General features: G+C 45.8%; 1 protein-coding gene across 9 annotated transcripts in view; it reads right to left on the bottom strand.

Annotated features, from left to right (window-relative positions):
* The window catches only part of CPPED1 (calcineurin like phosphoesterase domain containing 1), a 137,547-nt gene that overhangs the window by 94,154 nt on the left and 18,826 nt on the right, over positions 1-24,567 (bottom strand). For 8 of the 9 annotated variants that reach the window (XM_086375706.1, XM_086375713.1, XM_086375708.1 and 5 more), the window contains exon 2: positions 15,218-15,436. In XM_086375706.1, the coding sequence (XP_086231832.1) occupies positions 15,218-15,436 (219 nt within the window). Of the gene's footprint in view, positions 1-15,217; positions 15,437-21,405; positions 21,479-24,567 lie in introns of those variants that run through there. The other variant, XM_086375709.1, reaches the window with a different exon arrangement.

Here is a 24,567-nt window from a genome sequence, read left to right as displayed (position 1 = left end):
ACAAAATGGCCAGAACAGACAAATCCATAAACACACAAAGTAGATTAGAGGTTGCCTAGGGCTGGAGATAAGGATGAGGGGGGAGGGATTGAGAGAGGAATGGTTAATCTGTGGGAAAGGAGGCTTCTTTAGGGGTTGACGAAAACTGCTCTAAAATTGACGGTGGTGGTGTTTGCACAACTCTGTGGGATATACGAAAAGTCATGGAATTAGACACTTTAAGTGGGTAAATTATAGGATATGAATTAGATCTCAATAAAGCTTTTATAAAAAATAAATAACTGGTGGAAGTAACTGTAGTTATTGGATGGTATTAAATGCCAGACAGTGTTTTGAGCACTTAAAAGTTTTATGAGACGCCTACCATAGTGGTATCCTTGTTATCTGCATTTTACAGATAAGGAAGCTCGGCCACTGAGAGAGAAGTGCGTTGCCCAAGGTTACCCAGTCGGTAAACAGGGGATCCCACATGTGAATCTGACTTCAGAGCCGTGTCCTTAACAGCTGCACGTGTGCACAGAAGTGCGCTGGTCACCGCAGGACTTGGGGCCCAGCGCAAATGCCCCCCAGTAGGGGACAGTTCAAACACACGCCGGTATCTTGCCCAGTGAAAAGAGTGATGCAAGTCTGAAGCCGATGCTATGGAGACAATAGAAACAACAACAGATGCTGCGCTGCTTTTTTCTTCCACCTGCACAAAGCACTCTACATGCAAGTGTACATAAGCTTGACAACTTTCTGCTACTTTTCATGAAAAATTAATTACTGTGGGCTTCCACTAAGAAGCAGGTCAGTGTTGGGGTGAACACTGATGTTCCGCACCCCCGCCCCCGAAAACCTTTTGCATGCGTGCGTGCTGTGGTCGCTTCAGTTGTGTCCGTCTCTTTGCGATCCTATGGACTGTAGCTCACCAGGCTCCTCTGTCCATGAGATTCTCCAGGCAAGAATACTGGAGTGGATGGCCATGCCCTCCTCCAGGGGATATTCCTGACCCAGGGATTGAACCCGAGTCCCTTATGTCTCCTGCATTGGCAGGCGGGTTCTTTATCACTGAACCACCAAAAACCTTTTAGTAGTGTTTGGTTTTCTGAACCACGAGCAGGGCAGGGACTATCTAATACTATGCTGGTTTTAGGGCAGCCTTCTCTAACCCACCCAATCAGGACAGCATCTGCTCACGGCACCATGCCTGGAATCACCATGGCTTAAATCACGAAGACTACTGTTTTATTTCATTTGTAGAGCTTTTCACTTCCCTCTCCTCTCCCTAACTATAAGCTTCCCGAGGACAGGCATGGAGTTTGTTTCTTGCTAAGCAGTGCTGGCACAAAAGCAGACCCTCCACACATACTTGCTATTATTGATCAAACAAATAAGTAAACGGATTAAGGCTGAATTACCTGACTTCACCTGCCAACGGTCAAGGGCACAAGCAGTGATGGATGGAACAGGAAGACACTTGGCTGGAAAGCCCCAGGATCGGGAACACACTGTCTCAAGGAGCCTTCAGTGGAGCTCAAGAAAATGATTTACTCCTTCAATTAAAAACATTTGCTTTCATCTAGTCCCAGAGAATTTACGGCACCATAATCCTTTCCCTCTCAAATCCTTTCCATTATCTTTTCCTAATTAATTGAGGTACGTAAATTCGTTTGATCTAAATCTTTGCCAGCATAAACATTACTCACGTGGTGATTCTGCAGCACATTGCTGGCTGATCAAGTTTAATCAGGTTCTACCGGTTTTTAAATTATACATGATATTAGACAAGATTCATTTAACTCTGTATCTAACAGCTACAACTTATTACATTGGCTGCTCCCAGACATTTATAGCAAATCGCTGTTGAATCATTACTATGAATCAACTTATTGTTGCTGTTTAGTCCCTAAGTCGTGTCCAACTCACTGTGACCCCACAGATTGTAGCCCGCCAGGTTCCTCCATCCATGGGATTCCCCAGGCAAGAATACTGGAGTGGGCTGCCGTTTCCTTCTCCAGGGAATCTTCCCGACCCAGGGATCGAAAGCCCGTCTCTCCTGCACTGCAGGTGGGTTCTTTACCACGGAGCCACAGAGGGAAGCCCATGAACCAACTTAGGATACAACTAAGAAACTGTTTTGACACAATAGGAGACTTTGGTATGATATAAAATATACTTTGATGTATTTTTGGCAAAAAAAAAAAAAAAAGATTAAGGAAAGTATATTATCCAAGTGAAATTTCTCAAGCTGTTACCTTACAGATCAATACAAAATCTCTTCACAAAAATATTTATGGATTAGGACAGCAGTATTTCACCCAAATAATACATAAAGAGAGAAGCAGTAAATTTTTTTATACAACTCAAATAATATATGGGGAGCAATATGTGGAATTCCAAACCTGCAGACAATTCTGGAGGTTATGAAACATGCATCTGCAGTGGTTTGAGCACTGAAACGTGCTCCCTTTCCCAGCCTCTCATTTTCATTTCACATTCTGATCACTTGACCAATTACTTGGGAACTGAATTCCTTCGGGATCACACTTCTTTTTCATATTTCATTTACTTGGAGATAATAGGCCCATTACGGAGGTGAAATGTCCCAATTCCAGAAAATGAGTGTTTAGAGCAAAAACAATGAAAGGAAAGGTTAAATATTCCAATCGGCTAAGCACAAGCTAGAAAGAGGCTGGTTTTGTCTACGCTGCATTGGTGTGCCAGGGACTCTGTATGCTCCGGGAGCACCCCCTGGCCACCTCAGGAGCCCCCGAGGATGGGCGGAGGGTGGAAGTGGGCTCCGGAGCTGATCTGCTCATTGGCCTGCACTGCTCAGAGGGCTGGCCTGGTGTCTCAGAGCAGACTACTAGGGGTGTTTGGTCTAAAACGCTTCTACAATCATGGTCCGCTACAAAGCAAAGAAGTAGGGATCCAACCTGAGAGAGAGGTGTGCTCAGTTGCTCAGTTGTGTCCGACTCTTTGTCACCCCATGGACTGTAGCCCACCAGGCTCTTCTGTCCATGGGATTCTCCCAGGCTAGAATACTGGAGAGGGTAGCCATTCCTTCCTCCAGGGGATCTCCCTGATCCAGGGACTGAACTCGAGTTTCTTACGACTCCTGCATTGGCAGGCGGATTCTTTACCACTGAGCCAGCCAGGAAGAGAGGCAGTCAGTCCCTAGAACAGGGGTGGAAATCCCAAGATGACAGCTGTGTAGCTTAGAGAACAACCAGCCAGGAAACAGAGGGCTCTAGGAGAAATTTCTTTAAGAAGCTGAAACCGATAGCATGCCTAATATTTTTAAAGGTACTGACATGAAATGTAAGCCATTCTAGCTCTGGGAGAAGGCATTGAGGTTGAACCAGTATATTTAAAAACTAAGAGAAAGCATCCTCAGATGGCAGACAAAAATGAGAGTACTCTGATCATAAGTGATTTCTGCTCCTTGGTTCCTTATTCCTCTGTTGAGTCACAGAGCCCATGAGGAAAAAAGCTTGTTTTAGATCTCCCCATTCCAGTCTCCAAAGCACCTGTGCAAATACACTGGATTTTGCCCAGTCTGACAGGCTCGCTAGTCAGATAAGCCTATTCATGGACCTCACACCCAGGTTACGACTCTTACTTTTAGAAGTCCCCTTGTTGGACATCATATTACTTAGCATCCTGGAAGGGAACCTCATTAAAGTTTCTTTTAAATCCAAGATTTCCCAAGGGACTTCCCTGGCAATCCAGTGGTTAAGACTCTGCACTTCCACTGCAGAGTGTGTGAGTTCGATCTGTGGTTGGGGAACTAACATCCCACATGCCATGCAGCGCAGCCAAACAGAAAAATAAATAAATAAAAATTTAAAAAATAAAATCCATCTAAGATGTTCCAGAAAAAGCTGTGATCCTCTTAGACACAGGGGTGACTTTGTTTCTTTGAACAGTTTCTTTTCTGCCTGGCCACGTCTGAGTGCAGTAGCATCAGTTGTTTCTGACTCTTTGCCACCCAAAGGACGGTAGCCCGCCAGGCTCCTCTGTCCATGGGATTTCCCAGGCAGGAATCCTGGAGTAGGTTGCCATTCCCTTCTCCAGGGAATCTTCCTGAGATCTTCCAGGGATCGAACCCACTTCTCCCACATTGGCAGGCGGGTTCTTTACCACTGAACCACCATGGGAAGCCCCTTTGTCTGGCTAACCCTCCATCTCATCAACCACAACAGCTCTGAGGACCTGCCTCCCTCCCTCCAGCCCTGACTTCCTATGTGAACTTATATTTTCTCTGGTCCTGATTGGTTGTTCCTTACTTATATTTTCCCATTGTCTGTTTCTGTCTGCTTTAAGCCTTCTCAAATGCTTCCTGGAACAAACAAGCAAGTAAGACAAGACTCTCTCAATTTCAGTTTTTGATCCAAACACCGGAGAGAAAGCATATGAAAGGGTTTTGGGTTTTTCCCCCCTTAATCAAAAGATGACTGTTAACTAGCTCCTGTTATTTAGCTCATTTCAAGGAGTAATCAAATGTCCACATTTTCCTAGCTACAACTAAGTGTTGTAGCCCTTAATTAAAGGTACAGTTTCTGCCATCGAGTTTATACTTTGGTCAATTATACGACCAGTCAGACAAGAGTATGTTCACAAGTATACATGGATAAGGGCTCAATCTGGGATCCACAGGGATCTGTGCACCTACATGGGAGAAAAAAAAAATACATTTCCACTGACCTCTAACCGAAATTCAGCATTTCCTCCTACCATGACGTCAGGCAGAAAACCACAGAGGTATTCATGCTCCTGTGACTCTGAAACCAACAGAAATCACGAGGGCTTTTCACTTCCCATTACAGTTGTTAACAATACCTCGAAACGCTGCTTAAGCCAGCACCACTTTGAAAGTATGGTGGTTATTAACCTCACCATTAGACTGTGTTCTGTAAAAACAGATCAACAAAGAGGCATGTATTTCTCTAGCAAATAAATTTTAAAATATTTTGATGACTGTATTTCAAGATAATTTGTTTCTGTGAAATTACATGCATTCTATTCTATGCACTTAGAACACTTTTGTGAGAGGTGATCCAGAGGCTTCACCAAGCTGCCAAAGGGGTCTGGGCACAGCACAGGCTGAGATGTCCTGACTCTGGCAGCAGGCACAGCGCCTCTGCCATGAGGCCCCGTGGCAGACCCTGGCTGGGGTGGGAGGACGATCACGTTGCTTCAGACCACAAACGGCATCAGAAACAACTTTGCAAGTGATGATCTCAGTTTGCTAATGAGTAATATTGGGTCGATTAGCTCGAAGCACTTTCAATCAGCTCCAGCAGAAGGAAGGCACTGCCATTGACTGCCTGGGTTTCTCAGCAGCACTGATCATGGCCACGGAGGATCCCAAGAGTCCTGGGCTAGCTGACTGCTCCAGGTTGCCACCGTCAACTGTTCAGCTGAATACAACCTGCGAGAAGAGCTGAGGTCGGCAGCCCGGCCCGGCCCAGGGCCTGGTGGTATTTCCACTGAGACGCATCACTTTCCTGCATCCAAAACAGACCCCCCTGTAATGTTTCGATTAAGTCACGTGGTAAATTGCCTTTAAATCATGGCGTTTCTTAGAGCCTGGTATAGACACATAAAAATAACAACATAAGGCTAATTATACAGCCGAGGAACTAAACATGAGTTAACTGCTGCTGCTGCTAAGTTGCCTCAGTCATGTCCAACTCTGTGTGACCCCAGAGACGGCAGCCCACCAGGCTCCCCCGTCCCTGGGATTCTCCAGGCAAGAACACTGGAGTGGGTTGCCATTTCCTTCTCCAGTGCATGAAAGTGAAAAGTGAAAGTGAAGTCTCTCAGTCGTGTCCAACTCTTCGTGACCCCAAGGACTGCAGCCTACCAGGCTCCTTTGTCCATGGGATTTTCCAGGCAAGAGTACTGGAGTGGGTCGCCATTGCATTCTCCTTGAGTTAACTGTGCTTCTTTTAAAAAACAACAGGAAAAAATCCTACTGTAAGAGGAACAAAAGGGCTCCCGTCCAGTGGAAACTTTCTGAGTATCTAGGGTGTGGTAGGCAGTGCGGGCAGAGATGATGTTGCACAGAAGAGATGCTGCAGAAGAAAGTGTGGCTAATCCCTGAGAGGGGTCTTCCCAGGAACTGCAGAGCCAACTGCCCGGTGTTCACACACTGCAAGTGCTGGAGCAGGTCTCAAACCAGCCGATCCGTTTTGACTTCAAGCATAAAGAACAGCTGACCTGATCACACAAGAAGAGTCTCTGCTGGCAGCACTGTTAAGATGATCACTCCAGAGGAGAATTGAGAGGAGAGAGGAATGCAATGAAATTGCATGGATGCAATGCAGTAATTAAAAGCCTGACATAAGCCTCTGTGTATCAACGTAAAAGGATTTTCCTGGTGGATGCAAGGGGAAAAAGCAAGGCACTGAACAGTGTATACAGAATGATGACATTTATATAAGACCAGGTTGTTCAAAAACATGCATACTTCAACTATGGTGACCCCATCAGATGGATCTAGGTGGGGGTTACACAGTTTACTATACTCACAGATACATTATAGATTTTAAATCTTTACAGAAAGAACACATTCACATATTGTTTGTGTGTTACCAGTCACTCAGTTGTGTCCGACTCTGTGACCTCATGGACCGTAGCCCGCCAGGCTCCTCTGGCCATGGGATTTTTCAGACAAGAATACTAGAGCAGGTTGCTATTTCCTACTCCAGGGGATCTTCCCGACCCAGAGATCGAACTCACGTCTCCTGCAGTTCCTGCATTGGCAGGTGGATTCTTTACCACTACGCCACCTGGGAAGCACCATGTTACTTGTGTAATTTAAAAATCTAATAAAATAACAATAAAACAGATCCACAGCTACCTGAGTTTCAATCCTACAAAAGATGAGAATGATCAAAAATAATAAAACTTCATGTTTCCAAGTGTCCCTATGCCTTGTTTCTAGGTCAAGCACAAGCTTTCATATGTTTCATTCACTGATGTAGCACAGGCATCCAGAACAGTGCCTGGTTCAGAGCAAGCATTCAATGCTGCTGCTGCTAAGTCGCTTCAGTCGTGTCCGACTCTGTTGGACCCCATGGACAGCAGCCCACCAGGCTCCCCCGTCCCTGGGATTCTCCAGGCAAGAACACTGGAGTGGGTTGCCATTTCCTTCTCCAGTGCATGAAAGTGAAAAGTGAAAGTGAAGTCGCTCAGTCGTGTCTGACTCTTCATGACCCCATGGACTGCAGCCCACCAGGCTCCTCTGCCCATGGGATTTTCCAGGCAAGAGTACTGGAGTGGGGTGCCATTGCCTTCTCCGAAGCATTCAATAGAGATGTGTTAAATAAGTGAACTGATTACTCATCTAATCCAGAAACTGGTACCCGGTACCTACCATGTGCCAGTCACTTGCTAAGGACTCTGGGAAACATACAGTGATTCACTGGACCTCCGTTCATTTGATTCACACCCTTCGAATACCCACAGTGCTGGGTGTGAGATAAAAATACACACCAGTGCATACACACATCTGCTGCCCTTTAGGAACAGACAACTCGGCTTGGGGGAAGGTGAACTGTAGAGGTTGGAAGGAGGCGATAAAGCCTTTTCCCAACCACAGCCTTAATCCTGGCTTTGGTTTTCCAAAGTGTGCCTCTAAGGCTTTACTTATCAGTCTGTCTTGTGCCAGAATTACATTCACGTGTTTGCGCCTGCCCAGCTGGGGGAAAATGAACACCAGCCTTCCTGGATGGTGTGAACGACCGGAGGACAAATGGCTTATTCTTTGCCTGATGCCAAGCACGCCAAAGCGTTCCATCTTGCTATATTGCCCAGTTCCACCCATTCATCACGGAATCAGAGATCTGCAGTGGGGAAAGAATCTTGACAGTCATTTGGCCAGGGCTACTTGTATCTGGACCTCGGTCCAGCCCTTCACATCTAATTTAAGATGGTGTGTCTGTGTGTGTGTGTGTACATTAGTTGCTCAGTCATATCTGACTCTTTGCAACCTCATGGACTGTAGCCCGCCAGGCTCCTCTGTCCATGGGATTCTTCAGGCAAGAATACTGGAGTGGGTTGTCATTTCCTTCTCCAGGGGATCTTCCCAACCCAGGGATCGAACCCGGGTCTCCTGCATTGCAGGCGGATTCTTTACCACCTGAACCACCAGGGAAGCCCCTAAATTAAGGTGAGGGGCTACCAAACCAGATGAAATAGAATCTTCCAGGTCTCGAGGGAAAACGCAATTCCACATGTCAGCAGTTCTGCTGTTCACTTGCATAGTGTCCCCACTCCTAATCACCACGCCACTGGTCCCTATAACCCTCCAGCCTTTCACAGCCGTATCTGCAGAAACCCAGTCTTCTCTACCTTGAAGTGAAGACTTTTCCACCTAAGTGGATTATCCTGCAGTTACCTGTAGCAAACATCATCTTTGTGCACGGACCCTCTTTTTCCATTCGTCAGAATCACTTCCAAATTCAATTTCATTTTCATATTCAGTCACTCTGGTCCCAATAGGAATGGTCCCCCAACTTCAAATATAAGTTGCCTGGGAACACTTTCAACTTTGAAAATAAAGTGTGGCCACTGTGCAATGGGTGTGCAGAGGTGAACTTGGGAGACGACATTAAACGGGAGGGAAGGAAGAGCTTTCTGCTTCTAGTGATGAAAGGTTGCTTTATCTATAAATTTTGTAAGATCAACACTGCAAGTTCACACGTTCTTATATAAAATGCTTTGGGCCAGAGCTGATTTGAAAACTAGAGTTGCTTTTTGTTTGGGTTTTTTTTTTTGGCTGTGTGACATGTAGGATCCTACTTCCTCAACCAGGGACGGAATCAGTGCCCCCTGCATTGGAAGAGCAGAGCCGTAAACACTGGACTGCCACGGAAGTCCCCAAATCTAGTTTTTCAAACTTAAAATAGCAATACCAGGCAGAGTGTGCTGTGTGCTCAGTTGTATCTGACTCTTTGTGACCCCACGGACTGCAGCCCCACCAGGCTCTTCTGTCCATGGGATTTCTCAGGCAAGAATAATAGAGTGGATTGCCATTTTCTTCTCCAGGGAATCTTCTCAACCCAGGGATTAAACCTGGGTCTCAAACCTGGGTCTCCTGCATCTCTTGCATTGGCAGGTGGATTCTTTACCACTGAGCCACCTGGGAAACTAGTATGCTGCTGCTGCTGCTGCTAAGTCACTTCAGTCGTGTCGGACTCTGTGCGACCCCATAGACGGCAGCCCACCAGGCTCCCCTCTCCTTGGGATTCTCCAGGCGAGAACACTGGAGTGGGTTGCCATTGCCTTCTCCAAGGGAAACTAGTATAGCACTTACTAAACTAATGCTAAGAGTCGGACACATGACTGAGCGACATCACTTTCACTTTTGACTTTCATGCATTGGAGAAGGAAATGGCAACCCACTCCAGTGTTCTCGCCTGGAGAATCCCAGCGACAGGGGAGCCTGGTGGGCTGCCGTCTATGGGGTCGCACAGAGTTGGACATGACTGAAGTGACTTAGCAGCAAGGCAGGCTGAAAGACAATAGTGAAAAAGCTGGCTTAAAACTCAACACTCAAAAAACGGAGATCAGGACATCCGGTCCCAACACTACATGGCAAATAGATGGGGAAACAATGAAAACAGTGACAGACTTTATTTTCTTGGGCTCCCAAATCACTGCAGATGGTGACTGCAACCACAATATTAAAAGACACTTGCTCCTTGGAAGAAAAGCTATGATAAACCTAAACAGCGTATTAAAAAGCAGAGACATGACTTTTCCAGCAAAGGTCTGTACAGGCAAAGCACTGGTTTTTCCAGTAGTCATGTACGGATGTGAGAGTTGGACCATAAAGAAACCTGAGCACCGAAGAATTGATGCTTTTGAACTGTGGTGTTGGAGAAGACTCTTTGGAGTCACCTGAACTTCAACAAGATCAAATTAGTCAAATCCTAAAGGAAATCAGTCCTGAATATTCATTGGTAGGACTGATGCTGAAGCCGAAGCTTCAATACTTTGGCCACATGATGTGAAGACCCAACTCATTAGAAAACACCCTGATGCTGAGAAAGATTGAAAGCAGGAGGAGAAGGGGATGACAGAAGACGAGATAGTTGGATGGCATCACCGACTCAAAGGGTACGTGTTTGAGCAAACTCCGGGAGATGCTGAAGGACAAGGAAGCCTGGTGTGCTGTAGTCCACGGGGTGGCAAAGAGTCAGACATGACTGAGCAACTGAGAAGGCGATGGCACCCCACTCCAGTACTCTTGCCTGGAAAATCCCATGGATGGAGGAGCTTGGTAGGCTGCAGTCCACGGGGTCGCTAGGAGTCGGACACGACTGAGCGACTTCATTTTCACTTTTCACTTTCATGCATTGGAGAAGGCAATGGCAACCCACTCCAGTGTTCTTGCCTGGAGAATCCCAGGGATGGGGGAGTCTGGTGGGCTGCCGTCTCTGGGGTCACACAGAGTCGGACACGATTGAAGCGACGCAGCAGCAGCAGAGCAACTGACAACAACAACAACACAGGCTTGCCTCATTTCATAAAAATGTAACAGAAGACTTCAGAGGCTGAATCAATTGAAGAGATACCACGTAACAGATGCCCCTGTGAAGGTCAGTAAACAAAGAACTCTTCAAGGAGACTTTGTACTGAGGGAAGAATTCCTCCCCATTATCTGTTTCTTTGGTTAGAGCCCTTGTTACCAAACAGGGACAGACACGTGTGTTAATAACAAGTGGTTCCAAAGGCTGGAGGGACTCTCCTGTGCTCTAATGGTATCATCACAACCCCATTTGTCGGCTTCTCACAGTAACTGCTGAAACCTAACAAGGCTCCTGGGGACGGCATCAGCAGGTCGATGCCTCCACGTCAGGAGGGCCAAAGAAAGTCACCCTGGGCTCAAAAGTGAAGGACTGAAAAATCAATGGTCTCAATATTGGTACAGGTCTTCATTTGCTACTTATAATGTGGTTTATCCCACAGAGAAGCTTTATAAAATAAGAAAAATACCAAGATAACCTAAAAGATGCCAGCAGAATGAAAACGTATTTCAAAACTAAATAGGCTTCGTCCTGACTTTCTTAGGCTTTTTCCTGCAGGTCTTGGCACCAATAGTACCTCTTAACCATCCTGGGTTCTGCACTTTCCTTGCTAGACTCCAAGCTCTTTGGAAGGGCTGGTCTCTCATTTCTAACTATTGCATCCACAGTGTCTAGGGCTATAAACTGGCACTTAGTTTGCAGACAATAAATGTTTGCAGATGAGTGGATATTATGACGGATATTTAGAATGAAAAAACATACTGGGACTTCCATTAGAAAAAGCATTACTTGTAAAGTTTTTTTTCTCTGACTTGAACTTAAAACTACTTGGCCCAAGATAATATTTATGGTCGATTTAAAAGTATGTTCTCTGATTTTATTTGCCTATTAATATATGCATTTGATAATTAACAATGGTGCTAAGCGGTCAAAGCAAATAATTACTTTTCTAGTGTCTGCCCCTGTGTACGAGCTAAATGAGGGGGAAGCCACCAACTGCATATTAAAAAATGCAATTAAATGCAAAAAAATGGTAATGAGTTTCAAAAACGTTCTGTTTAAGCCTCAGACCACAATATTCAGAACAGTTACAGTCCTTTCACTGGCTCAGTTACCATTCCACAGAATAGTCCAAATCTTCAAAACAGACACGAATTCTCCTCGGGTCACACTGAATATAAAACCAGTTCTCAGAAGTTTGCCAGTTTATATTTTCGAGGTCTTCTGACCAACTGGTAGGGTTGACCATAAAAATTCCATCTTTACATTTACTTATGCTCAGTACACTTTATTTAAAAAGCAATGTAATCACATAGAATGCTTTTATTTTAAACCTTATTTTGAAAAGACTGAATACATTAACATAATTCAGAAAAGTCGGTAAACATCCACAAGAACATGTTATATAATCCCAGTGAGTCTCATAATATTCTATTTTCAAAGGAAAAAAAAAAAAAACCACTGGACAGAAAAGCAGTAAATTTGGAATCTGTTTCAAGTGTCCAATAAAAGCAGAAGTTGCCTCACTGTGTGGTCCGGACTGAGAGCTCGAGCTGATGCTACACCATGTATCGGGCCAGACGGGTCCAGACAAACCAGCTGACTGCAAATCAGACCATTTGGAAGTGGCATTTACCTTGTACACTAAGACTCTTGAGTCCTGCTGTGATTTCTAATTCCTTTTGAAACTGGGGTGCTCTGTGGTCACTTTGGACCCATACAATCTCAGCACAGGGGAACCCTCAGCCAAGAGTCACCAAGGGTGGTCAAGTTCATTGGCAGCTAAGAATTTTACCTCTCTACAAAACTCAGCACTATCCTGAAAACGCATTTCTGTGCCAAGCTGCTGAGATGCTCGCATGCACAGAGGTAGAGAGTCTCTGCCCTGTGCTAGGTTGCCCCAGACTATTGAGGTTTTAGATTTTAACTGCCATCAGTGAGTTCTGGATTCAGAAACTGAGGCTCTAAGGAGGTGAGCAGGGGACTTCCCTGGTGGTCCAGTGGTTAAGAATCCTCCTGCCAACACAGGGCACACAGATTTGATCCCTGGTCTGGGAAGATCCCACATGCCTGAGGACAACAAAGCCCATGTGCCACAACTCCTGAGCCTGCGTGCCTAGAGCCCACACTCTGCAAAAAGAGAAACCTGCACACTGTAACTAGAGATTAGCCCCTGCTCAGGGCAAGCAGAGAAAGCCTGAGTGCAGCAACGAAGACCCAGCGCAGCCAGAAACAACAACTAAAATAAGGTTTAAAAACAATAAGGCAAGGGGTCTGGCCAAGTGTCCCCAGCGAATCAGGGGCAGATGTGGAGCCGGCATCTCCACAGACGTGGCCACATGAGCCCTAATGCAGGCCTTGATCCAGCGTCTTGTCATCCCCCTTTTCCACCCAGTGACTGTAGCCATGAAGTTAAAAGACGCTTGCTCCTCAGAAGGAAAGCTATGACAAACCTAGACAGCATATTAAAAAGCAAAGACATCACCCTCGACAGAGGTCTGTATGGTCAAAGCTATGGTTTTTCCAGTAGTCATGTACGGATGTGAGAGTTGGCCCATAAGAAAGGCTGAGCGCTGAAGAATAGATGCTTTTGAACTGTGGTGTTGGAGAAGACTCTTGTGAGTCCCTTAGACTGCAAGGAGATCCAACCAGTTCATCCTAAAGGAGATCAGTCCTGAATATTCATTGGAAGGACTGATGCTGAAGCTTTTCCAATCCTTTGGCCACCTGATGTGAAGAGCTGATGCACTGGAAAAGACCCTGATGCTGGGAAAGACTGAAGGCAACAGAAGGGGACAATAGAGTATGAGATGCTAAGAGAGCATCACCAACTCCATGGACATGAGTCTGAGAAAACTCCGGGAGATAGTGGAGGACAGAGGAGTCTGGCGCAGTACAGTTCATGGGGTTGCAAAGAGTTGGACACAACTTAGCCACCAAACAGCAACAACAAAGAGGACAGGCTGCTTCTCCAGGGGTGACATCACTGGGTCTCCCAGGGGGAGTCAAGGACACGAGTATGTCCACAATCGTGACTTTGTGTAAAACAGGAGCCAATGGAGAATGTGGGAAGGTCTGAGGGTTCTCCCTGCTGGCCACACTCCCTGGACTTCAGGGAGAGTGATTCTGGGCAGCCTCTCTTCCAGCCTCACACGTTCACCCTGGGTTGTTCTGGATAGGTAGGCTGCCGGACAAGAGAGCCCTGGAGGGGAGGAATGAATGCACCCGGGCTTGCTATAGACGACCTTGGCTTCTAAAGGCGCTAGATGTCACAGCAAGACTTGGGGACTTCCCTGGAGGTCCAGTGGTTGCGACTCTGTGTTTTCACTGCAGGCGGCACAAGTTTAATCCCTGGCCAGGGAAATAAGATCCCACATGCTGCATGGTGTGACCAAAAAGAAAATGATAAAAATAAATAAATAAATCATAGCAATACTCAAAGACTCTGGGTTTACAAGGTAACATTAGCCAAAAACAAACACCCACAGCAGCCGCAGCATTTTCTGCAATGGTGTTTGGGTCAACTCTGCTCAGTAAACAGAGACCAGGACAAAGATGAGAGTGATCGGAGGTGCCTGCTCTGCCTCCCAGACGAGCAGGGGTGGTTTCCGCTTGCTTATTTATACCTACTCACTGGGTTTTCTCCTTGCCTGGAGAGAATGATGTCAGAGTAGGAAAGGGAAATTTAAAAAGGAGGAGAGTTCTAGAAGGCATCTGTTATGTTCTTATTCCTAGCATCTCACTTTTTCTTGAAGGGAACCATCCTGTTCTGACCACCTGGCTGCCATGGAGTTGCTCCCATACCCTGGCTTCATGGGGCTGTGTGAACTAGACGGACATTGGTCTGGAACTTTGACTGGGCCATCAAGAACAAGACACTTTCTTTCTGTTGTGGTTTCAGTTAGAAGGACATAAATCTAGAGCTCCCAGGAACCACTATCTAGAGAGTGCCTGCAGGAGAATGAATTCAACTCAGAGGAAGGCAGGGCTGAGTAAGGAAGAGATGGAGTCCTGATAGCAACTTCTGAGCCCCTGGATCCAGCCATTCCTGAAGCCCAAATTTGCTCCTGGACTTTACAGTACCAGAAAGTAACAATCCCCTGGAGAAGGGCGAGGCAACCCACTCCAGTATTCTTGCCTGGAGAATCCCATGGACAGAGGAGCCTGGTAGGATCCAGTCTATAGCGCTGCAAAGAGTTGGACACGATGGAAGCAACTTAGCACACATGCAAGGTAATACAAACTTAAAAAAAAATTAATCCAGTTCAAGTTAGCTTGTCATTTGAAACTGAAAAAGCATGAACAAAGACAGGAGAAATAAAAGCATAAGAAGGAGGGAAACGAAAGGAGAAGATTATGTTTATGGATGTGGGATCCGAAAGCAATTCAAGTTTGTCTCCTATAAGTGAAGAAAGGTGACACATGGGAATCTGTTCCATTTTCATAGGAAGCACAGATAATCAGATAGGAAGCACAGGTAATCAGAACCGTGGGCTCTGCCTTATTACTGTGATTAAACTTGCCATATTCTAAAACTAAAATGAGTGTGTATTTTCTGATATTTGACGATCTTGCAACCACTGTGAAGAGAAAGGAATGAGCCGTTACTGAGCAGAGATGTCTTTTTAAGAGAGATCTTTTTTTTTTTTTTTTTCGGGAAGGAGATAAGATCACAGCAACAGCCCGAGTCTTACCTGGCATGGCGTGGACGAGGTCCCCGCAAAGAACAAAGAATTTGGGCTTGGGGTTCAGTTTGTTGATGGCCTGGACTGCTTGCTCAGCCAGACGGATCTCCTGTTCCCACTCATCACCACCGTTGTCACAGTCCCCAGTGGCCCAGGCCTTCATCAGTCCAAACTGGGGGTCTGCACCTTGGATGAAGTAGAATGGGCCTTTCCATTCCCTTTCCTTTTCTTAAAAAGAAAAAGAAAGAAAAGGAGAGAAGAAATATTATAAAATCTGTCAGGGAAAGCATCCAGGTTATCATGCGAGTGGATACAATATTTTTCTTAAATTAAGTAGGTCATTTTAATAAGCTGCTGTCCAAACATACCATTTTCCTGTCATCAGCTAGAGGATTTTGATTTATACTAATTATGCCTGGGACCTGGTGATTCCCAAAAGCTGGGAGGATAAAAAAAAAAACCACGTGGGCTGTTAACAGTCACGCAACCAAGCTGTTTCTTTAAAAACTAGATGGCCAAGATGTAGCACAGAGGTATCACAGAGGTTTAGAGCATATTAATGTTCAATAGTTTTTTAATTAGAATTTAAAATACTGCAAATTGAAAGTTGCCAGAAGTATTATGTTTAAATGACTAGGTGAAGTGCTGTCAAATCTTTTAATGGCACAATCTGCGCTGTTTCAAGGGATGTGACAGAAATTTAATTACAAAACTTGGAGTTCAGAAGCTCTGGCTATCTGGTTGGAAAGGCAATGCCAAAAATGAAATCTGAGTCAATGTGGGGGGAAAAAAAAGACGCTAACACTTCCAAGGCAGCGTGATGTGGGCATTGGTGAGGTGTGAGGCTGTGGGTCAGGGTCGGGGAACCAGAATCTTTCATCCTTTATATTCTTGGAAAGCACTTATATCACCTGAAGGTAAGTTACCAGACTGCTCTGCCTACTGGTTTTGCCAAAGCCTCGGGGGCCACAGGCCTCTATCCTAATCTGCCAGCAGTGTCTGCATCTGCAGAGCTAGAATGCCCATCAGTGGGCACAGAGGTTTCAAACTGTGATTTCAAACTTCTCTTTGGCCACAGAATCCTTCCTTCAAACAAAATCACACGTGGCAGACCAATGTTGAAAACACATAGCCTCCTCTGCCCAAATGGGCTCTGGGGACAGAGCAGCCTGAACACATTTACTCACTCAACCCCCCAGATTTTATCCTCTGCCCAGAACGGTGACACGACCTGCTTGACGGCCACCAGCCATCAGCTGCAGGGACAGAACTACCCTGTGACCTTGAGACTGTCTTCTTTTGAACAAATGACTGTATTTTGCAGGTGAGCTGCATAAACGGCATTTGCTCTGGAAGTTAAGAGGATACTAGAATTTGCAGAAAGCCCCCTGGCATCATTTCACATCTCTGTGTTCATCTCACTCGTTTACTCAACATTTACTGAAAGCCCACTGTTTGCCAGGCCCTGTGTGACGTGCTGACACACGAGAGGACCAAGAGAGGTGAGGTCCCGGCTCTCTCGAGCTTAGTTCTCATGAGGAGAGGCAGCAGATAAGGACATACACGGAGAGGGTAGCCGGAGGGTGCCAAGGGCTCTGCTGAGGATTAAGGGGGAAGGTGGCGCAAGTGGCAAAGAACCCACCTGCCAATGCAGGAGATGTAAGGGATAAGAGTTTGATCCCTGGGTTGGGAAGATCCCCTAGGGAAGGGCATGGCAACCCACTCCAGCATTCTTGCCTGGGAAATCCCATGGACAGAGGAACCTGGTGGGCTACAGTCCACAGGGTCGCAAAGAGTTGGACATGACTGAACTGACTTAGCACAGCACACAACAGCTAATTTAAATTGGATGCACTGAGAAGTGGTGTCATTTAAGCTGAGATCCAGATGTCGCACACAAGCTTTTAAAATTCCACGGTCACCTTCCCACCCACCATGACTAGCTTACTATCATCTCAAGAGTGGATCTCAGGCTTTAGGTCTCCCTTCCTTTTCTTCCTCCTTTTCCAGAGCTTAAGACAAGCATGTAAACAAACAAAACTACCTATACATACTTGGCCAGAACAAATTGTATATGTGTGCTAATCTGCCGGTTCCTGACCTACAGCTCAGAATCCTAGCTGTTCAGTCAAATCACCACTGACCCGAATTCAGTCTGAACAAGGACTATGAAACCCTGTTGCATGCATCCCATTGCCAAGGACAGCAGCTCAGCACTACCACAAATTTGACTCACATTCATTGAGCCCTTACTACTCGTGGCAGAAGAATCCAGAATGCTCCCAAAGACCCGAGTCCTGATATTCACATCCCGTGTGATCTCCTCCCCTTGACTGTGGGCTGGACTTGGACCTGCTTAGCAACTTGCCTCTAATAAGCAGAATACAGTTACGGGATGAGCCTCCAGAGACTATGCATATCCTGGGTATGCTGTGAAAACAACCTCAGTGCTCCTTGATGGACAAAGAAAATGTGTTTACACACAGGGGAATATTATTCAGCCCTTATATTGCCATTTGGGACAATATAGATGGACCTGGAGGACACCAAGCTAAATGCAAGAAGCCAGACACAGAAAGACAAACCCTGCATGATCTCACTTGTATGTGGAATCCAAAATAGTCAAGTTCATAGAAGCAGAGAGCAGGGTGGTGGCTTCCAGGGGCTGGGGATGGGGGTGAGGAAAACAGGGTGGTGATACGCTCCAATATTTTGGCCACCTGATGCAAAGAGCTTATTCACTGGAAAAGACCCTGATGCTGGGAAAGACTGAAGGCAACAGGAAAGGGGGCAGCATCTCTGACTCAGTGGCCATGTGTTTGAGCAAACTCCAGGAGATAGTGAAAGACAGGGAAGCCTGGCGTGCTGCAGTTCGTGGGGTCGCAAAGACACAGACATGACTTAGTGACCAAACAACAACAAAGTTTCAGTTATCCAAGATAAGTAAGTTCTATCTTCTATACAGGTTGGTGCCTACAGCTAGCAATACTGTATTAGAGACTTAAAAGTTGCTAAGAAGGTAGATCTTATGTGTTATCATCACACACACACAATAACAAAAACAACAAAATAAGGTGGGCAGGAAGAAACTTCAGGAGGAGATGCACGTTTATGACAGATGTCTATGGGAGTGATGGTTTCACAGGTGTAAAGTTATCCCCCACTCTCTGAGCTGGACACACTGAATATGTACAGCTTTTCATATGTCTTCACACCTCAGTGTAGCGGTTCTGAAAAGGAGAGAGATTAAGCAAAAACAAAACAAAAGACCCTGCCTTCCATCTTGCTTGCTCTCCCTCACTCTCTCTTGGAGCGCATGTCCTGAAGGGAAAAGGCTCCCAAGATGAGTAGCCCAAATGTAGCAAGAGACCGAGGGAGGTCTCTGGCCAACACCCTGTGAAGACCCGAGCCCTCCCCATGCAGCAACCTGAAAGGAACGGAAACTCGCCACGGGCACGCGGGTGCCTCTGGAAGAGGACTCGCCCTGGCGAGCTTCTGGATGAGACCACACCCCAGGTGACACTTGACAGAGCCCTCCTGAGACCCTGCAGCAGAAGGACACAGCTAGGTTGCACCCAGATTTCTGATGGGAAATGCGAGATAATGTGACTCAGCTGCCTCAAACTGCCAAGTTCCTGGGGTAACTTGTTAACATACATCAGGACTTCCCTGGTGGTCCAGTGGTTAAGAATCCACCTGCCAAGGCAGGGGATCCCTGGTCTGGGAAGATGCCACATGCCACAGAGCAACTAAGCCCGTTTGCCACAGCTACTGAGCCTGTGCTGTAGAGTCTGGGAACCGGAACTACTGAGCCCACGTGCTGCAACCCCTGAAGCCTGTGCACCCTAGAGCTCTGCAACAAAAGAAGCCACCACAATGAGAAGTCTGTGCACCACAACAGAGAGAAGCACCCATTCGCCGTATCTAAAGAAGGCCCGAGAGCAGCGACGAAGACCCAGTGCAGCCAATAAGAAAAATAATAAAATTCATTTAAAAAATATCTGTTACACAGATCAGATGTAGAGGGCCAGGAAGGAGTCAGCAACACTTCTTCACAAGTTGAAGGTTGGTGTCCTGAAAAAAACTGAGATTTTGACTTGTGTTTTAAAGTTCATTGTTGGCACTGTTCATTCATTCTACTTAAATGGTAACCTTTTTGTGCTGATGAATGCTTTTCACTGCTTTTCCTGTTTCTGAGGCAGTTTGCAAAGTGGTTTAAACTGGATAAATTAAACAGGGAGGGGGATGATCCTCATCTGAAGGTTGGGGCATAAATCAATCTGCTACAACAAATAAAATTTATAAACAGTTTTCTACAGTAACATTTTAACAAACATAGTTTTCTATGACAAATAGTCATAGTCCTGGAAAGTCAGTAGTCTTTGGAGGTATTAAATCTTTCATTGTTACTCGTTTACTTAGTAAAAGCTTAGAATCTCAAATTTATGATGACAAGGTGCGAAATAAACAGATTTGATCTAAAATAAAGGAAAGCTCACATGTCACTGTTCCATCTACCTTATCCTTCTCATAAAGGCAATCCGTTGATTCAGGGCTCTGCGTTCTCAGAAGCACCTGGAGCCTCTTAAAGTTCCTGCCACAGAAGTCTGTGTGGTCTTTGGTCTCGATTTTAATCAAGGCTGAATTAAAGATACTTGAGGCTGGTAATGTCTCTGCTTTTGAATATGCTACCTAGGTTGGTCATAACTTTCCTTCCAAGGAGTAAGCGTCTTTTAATTTCATGGCTGCAGTCACCATCTGCAGTGATTTTGGAGCCCAGAAAAATAAAGTCTGACACTGTTTCCACTGTTTCCCCATCTATTTCCCATGAAGTGATGGGACCGGATGCCATGATCTTTGTCTTCTGAATGCTGAGCTTTAAGCCGACTTTTTCACTCTCCTCTTTCACCTTCATCAAGAGGCTTTTTAGTTCCTCTTCACTTTCTGCCATAAGGGTGGTGTCATCTGCATATCGGAGGTTATTGATATTTTTCCTGGCAATCTTGATTCCAGCTTGTGCTTCTTCCAGCCCAGCGTTTCTCATGATGTACTCTGCATATAAGTTAAATAAGCAGGGTGACAATATACGGCCTTGACGTACGTACTTCTTTTCCTATTTGGAACCAGTCTGTTGTTCCATGTCCAGTTCTAACTGTTGCTTCCTGACCTGCATACAGATTTTTCAAGAGGCAGGTCTGAACTGAACTGACGCTGGTAAGGCTTAGTACTAGATGGAGGAAGCTTTTGTAAACTTATACCTTCCCTGCCCCCTCAGAAGGGCAGATTTTTATATTAGGAAAGCGAATTCTTAACATCTGCATTAAGTTATTTCACCAAAGTCAAGAGTTACCCCCAGGACAGGGCTTAGGTATTAGTTGACTGACACCTACAAGAGCCTGGGAAAGCTTACAATGCCTCCCTTCCAGGGCAGAGCAAATGTCTGCCCCCCAACCCAACACACACCCAGAACGGACCAGCTTCTCTCTTTAGAATCCTGGAAAGCACTGTTCTGCCAGCTGAAATGGTCGAAGTCTGGATACAGTGAGGTCTATCCCTAAAGCTCCCTGATACACAATCGGGGCATTTAAAAAACGTTTATGGGAGGCTTTCCTGGTGTTCCAGTTGTTAAGAATCCACCTGCCAATGCAGGAGACAGGGGTTTGATCCCTGGCCCAGGAAGATCCCACAGGCCTTGAGGCAACTAAGCCCAAGTGCCAGCACTACTGAAGCCCGTGTGTCCCAGAGCCAACAAGAGAAACCTCCACAGTGAGAAGCCGGTTGACTGCAACTAGAGAAACAAGAGAAACTTGTTTCAACAAGACAAACCTGCTATTCTGCAACAAGAGAAACCTCCACAGTGAGAAGCCGGTTGACTGCAACTAGAGAAAGCCCACGTGCAGCACCAAAGGCCCAAAATAAATAAAATAAAACACACACACACACACTTCATTTTTTAAAATTTTCCTAGTCCGAAAGAGCCTAAACGTGCTCTGCAACAAGAGAAAACCTCCACAATGAGAAGCCGGTTCACTGCAACTAGAGAACGCCCACGTGCAGCACCAAAGGCCCAAAATAAATACATAAAATTAAAAAAAAAAAAAAAAACTTCATTTTAAAAAATTTTCCTAGTCCGAAAGAGCCTAAGTGTGAGACAGCCTGGTAAACGCCTGACAACCCAAATGAAGGAGCAGAAATACCTGGAAGTGGAGCCTGAGGGAGAAGGTGAGGATAAGCAGACAGCAGCTAGGAGGTGCAGGCTGCGCTTGGGCACAGGGGGCGGGGCTCAGCCTCCACCTCAGTCCTCAAGGCCTGGTCCAGGGACCGGCAACATCACCATCCCACCAGGTGGGAAAGCCTGCCACCCCAGACCTAGACTCCGCACTTTAACAAACCCCCGATTTTATGCAGATCCAACTGTGAAAAGCACTTGTGTGCAACTAACCAAGGAACCGCTTGAATGTGTTTTATATCAAACAGACAGACAGAAATAGTTTCCCTAAATTGAAATAATGTCTTGGAGGGATTCTGTTGTTGCTGTTAGTGGGTACGGGTTTTGTTTTGCATATTTTCCTATTCATTCTGATGTCCTGCTTATGTCCAGCTCAGGTTGTTCTTGTTCACTCGATTAGTCACGTCTGACTCTTTGTGACCCCGTGGACTGCAGCGCTCCAGGCTCCTCTGTCCACCACTTCCTCCTGGAGTCTGCTCAAATTCATGTCCGTTGAGTTGGTGATGCCATCTTATACCAGCTCAGGTACTTGGTCCTAAACATTTCTCCATCTTATCTATTACTATCTAATCATTTCTTCCTTTAAATCACCTTTCAAAACCAATTCAATATTCCTTATAAGAATTCTGGGCTTCCCTGGTGGCTCAGACGGTAAAGCATCTGTCTGCAATGCTGGAGACCTGGGTTTGATCCCTGGGTTGGGAAGATCCCCTGGAGAAGGAAATGGCAACCCACTCCAGTACTCTTGCCTGGAAAATCCCATGAACAGAGGAGCCTGGTAGGCTACAGTCCATGGGGTTGCAAAGAGTCGGACACAACTGAGCAATTTTACTTACTTACTTATAAGAATTCCAAGATTCAAGGTAAGAACTTAATTGGGGAATTCATTACTAATTAGTGTGATCTGACACTTCAGACTTTCACACATCAATGCAAACAATGAAAACACCCATTAGAACTGTGCGTGTGCTACACACATGTGTGTTTTTAAAAGCACAACAGACAGGGTACTTTCTTTGCCCAAATTTGATGCAAGTATGCAGCCGGGAACTCTAATTGATGACTATGGTAAGACCAAACTTTGAGATAAACTAAGTACTTTAGAATGAATGGATTAAAGAATAAAATGAGTTGATTAAGATCTCATTTCTGACCCTGATGGTATCAAAACAAGGCTGTAATCTTTTGAAACATCTGACACAAACCTCTGAATAAGGCCTATACAGTTCTTAGTGTTAAGACACAGTAATGCATACATTCATTTAACTAAAACACTTATATCTGCCATGAATGTCTACACACTTCCCAGGTGGCGCTGGAGGTAAAGAATCTTCTACCAACGCAGGAGGCTTAAGAGACATGGGTTCAGTCCCTGGGTCAGGAAGATCCCCCGGAGGAGGGCACAGCACACACTCCAGTATTCTTGCCTGGAGAATCCCATGGACAGAGGAGCCTGGCAGGGATCCATGGGATCACAAAAAGTCAGACGTGACTGAAGGGACTCAGCACATACACATGAATGTCTACAGTGAATATAATTTTTCAATATTAACTTTTTTTAATATTTATGATTATTTATTTGGCTGTGCCAGGTCTTAGCCATGACATGCGGGACCTTCAATCTTCATAGCAGCACTTGAGATCTTTAGTTGCCGCATGTGGGATCTAGTTCCCTGATTAGGGATTGAACCCAGGCCCCCTGCACGGGGAGCAGAATCTTAGCTACTGGACTACCAGGGAAGTCGCCTCAATATTAATTTTTTAAACGAATTCAAAGAGATGGTATATTAGCTATCTACTGCTATGTAACAAGGGCTTCCCAGGTGGCTCAGTGGTAAAGAATCTGCCTCCAATGCAGGAGCCACTGGACACTCGGGTTCAATCCCTGGATCAGGAAGATCCCCTGGAGGAGGAAATGGCAACCCACTCCAGTCTTCTTGCCTGGGAAATCCCAAGGACAGAGGATCCTGGCACGCTACAGTCCATGGGGTCACAAGAGTCCGACACAACTCAGTGACTAAAATAACAACATCCTATGAAGGCTGAAGGCTTATCTCCTACAAGCCCACCTTTCCCCCCTAAAGAACTGGAAATTGTGCTGGAGGGATTCTCAAGGGAGTTACTTCAAGCATCCTTCTCATTTAACCAAGTGGGGAATACTGAGGCCTGTCTAGAGAGCTTAATCATGGCTCAAGTTCACGGTTACACAGTTGATGAGCAGTGGCTTCTACTGTTCAGAATCTCCGGGCTGGCCTGAAGAGGAGAGAGCCATGCATGAAAAAGATGCAATGTTCCCTGGGCTGCCTGCAAGCTGCCAACCTCCATAAAGACATTTTTGTCTCCAAAGAGTTTCCTTTAAATGCCACATCTTGGTGAATTAGAAGGCAGTACACAAAGCCAATGCTGGCAAGGCCGGGAGCTCTTCCCCAGGAAGCTGCGAAGCACACAGACCCTGCCAACAGTAGAGGGCTGATTCAGGGTCACAGGCCGGGGCCCAGGCCTTCTTTCTTTTGTAGGATGCTAACTGGTTATCCCCCCTAGAGATAACACACTCCAGGTCTCTGGATGTGATCTGCCTAGCAGATGTATTCTGTTTGGCCCATGCAGTCTTTATAAAATTCTGAATTTGCTGCCAGCGGTTTAAGTGCATGAGTTTCATACATACACCTGGCTTCTTGGAATCTCATAGAAAATCTGGCCACAACAGGCCCAAATGGGCTGTGCCAATGAATGGCAGGTACTGAGAATAGTAACTGCCCCTTTACTGGGGTAAAAGCTCTGGAATTTACCACGGTCCACAACTGGCCCCATTCACCACCTGCTCCCTGAAGCCATGTGGGATGAGAAGCCCTTATTTATGGTAACCCTTTCATTTTGCTTAGAGGTACAGAAGAGGAGGCTCACGAGGTCAAGGGTAAATAACTTGCTCGAGACTAACAAAGGGTGAGGGGCAGAACCAGACTGACTATGCCACAGAGCCTTGACTTCAGGGCAGGTGATCACAATGGTAAAATTACAGAGAAGACTCATCCGGCTAGGAGTGCTGAGCTCTGCTCAAATGACAAGCCAGAAACAGACAAGCTCCAAGCTACCAAGATAAACTGCCATAATTTAGAATGTTACCAGAACC

Source organism: Bos grunniens, chromosome 25 (assembly GCF_055505025.1).
Source record: "Bos grunniens cultivar Pamir isolate PY7600 chromosome 25, Bosgru_T2T1.0, whole genome shotgun sequence".
Classification (NCBI taxonomy): Eukaryota; Metazoa; Chordata; class Mammalia; order Artiodactyla; family Bovidae; genus Bos; species Bos grunniens.
This window is presented reverse-complemented; position numbering and strand designations above follow the sequence as displayed.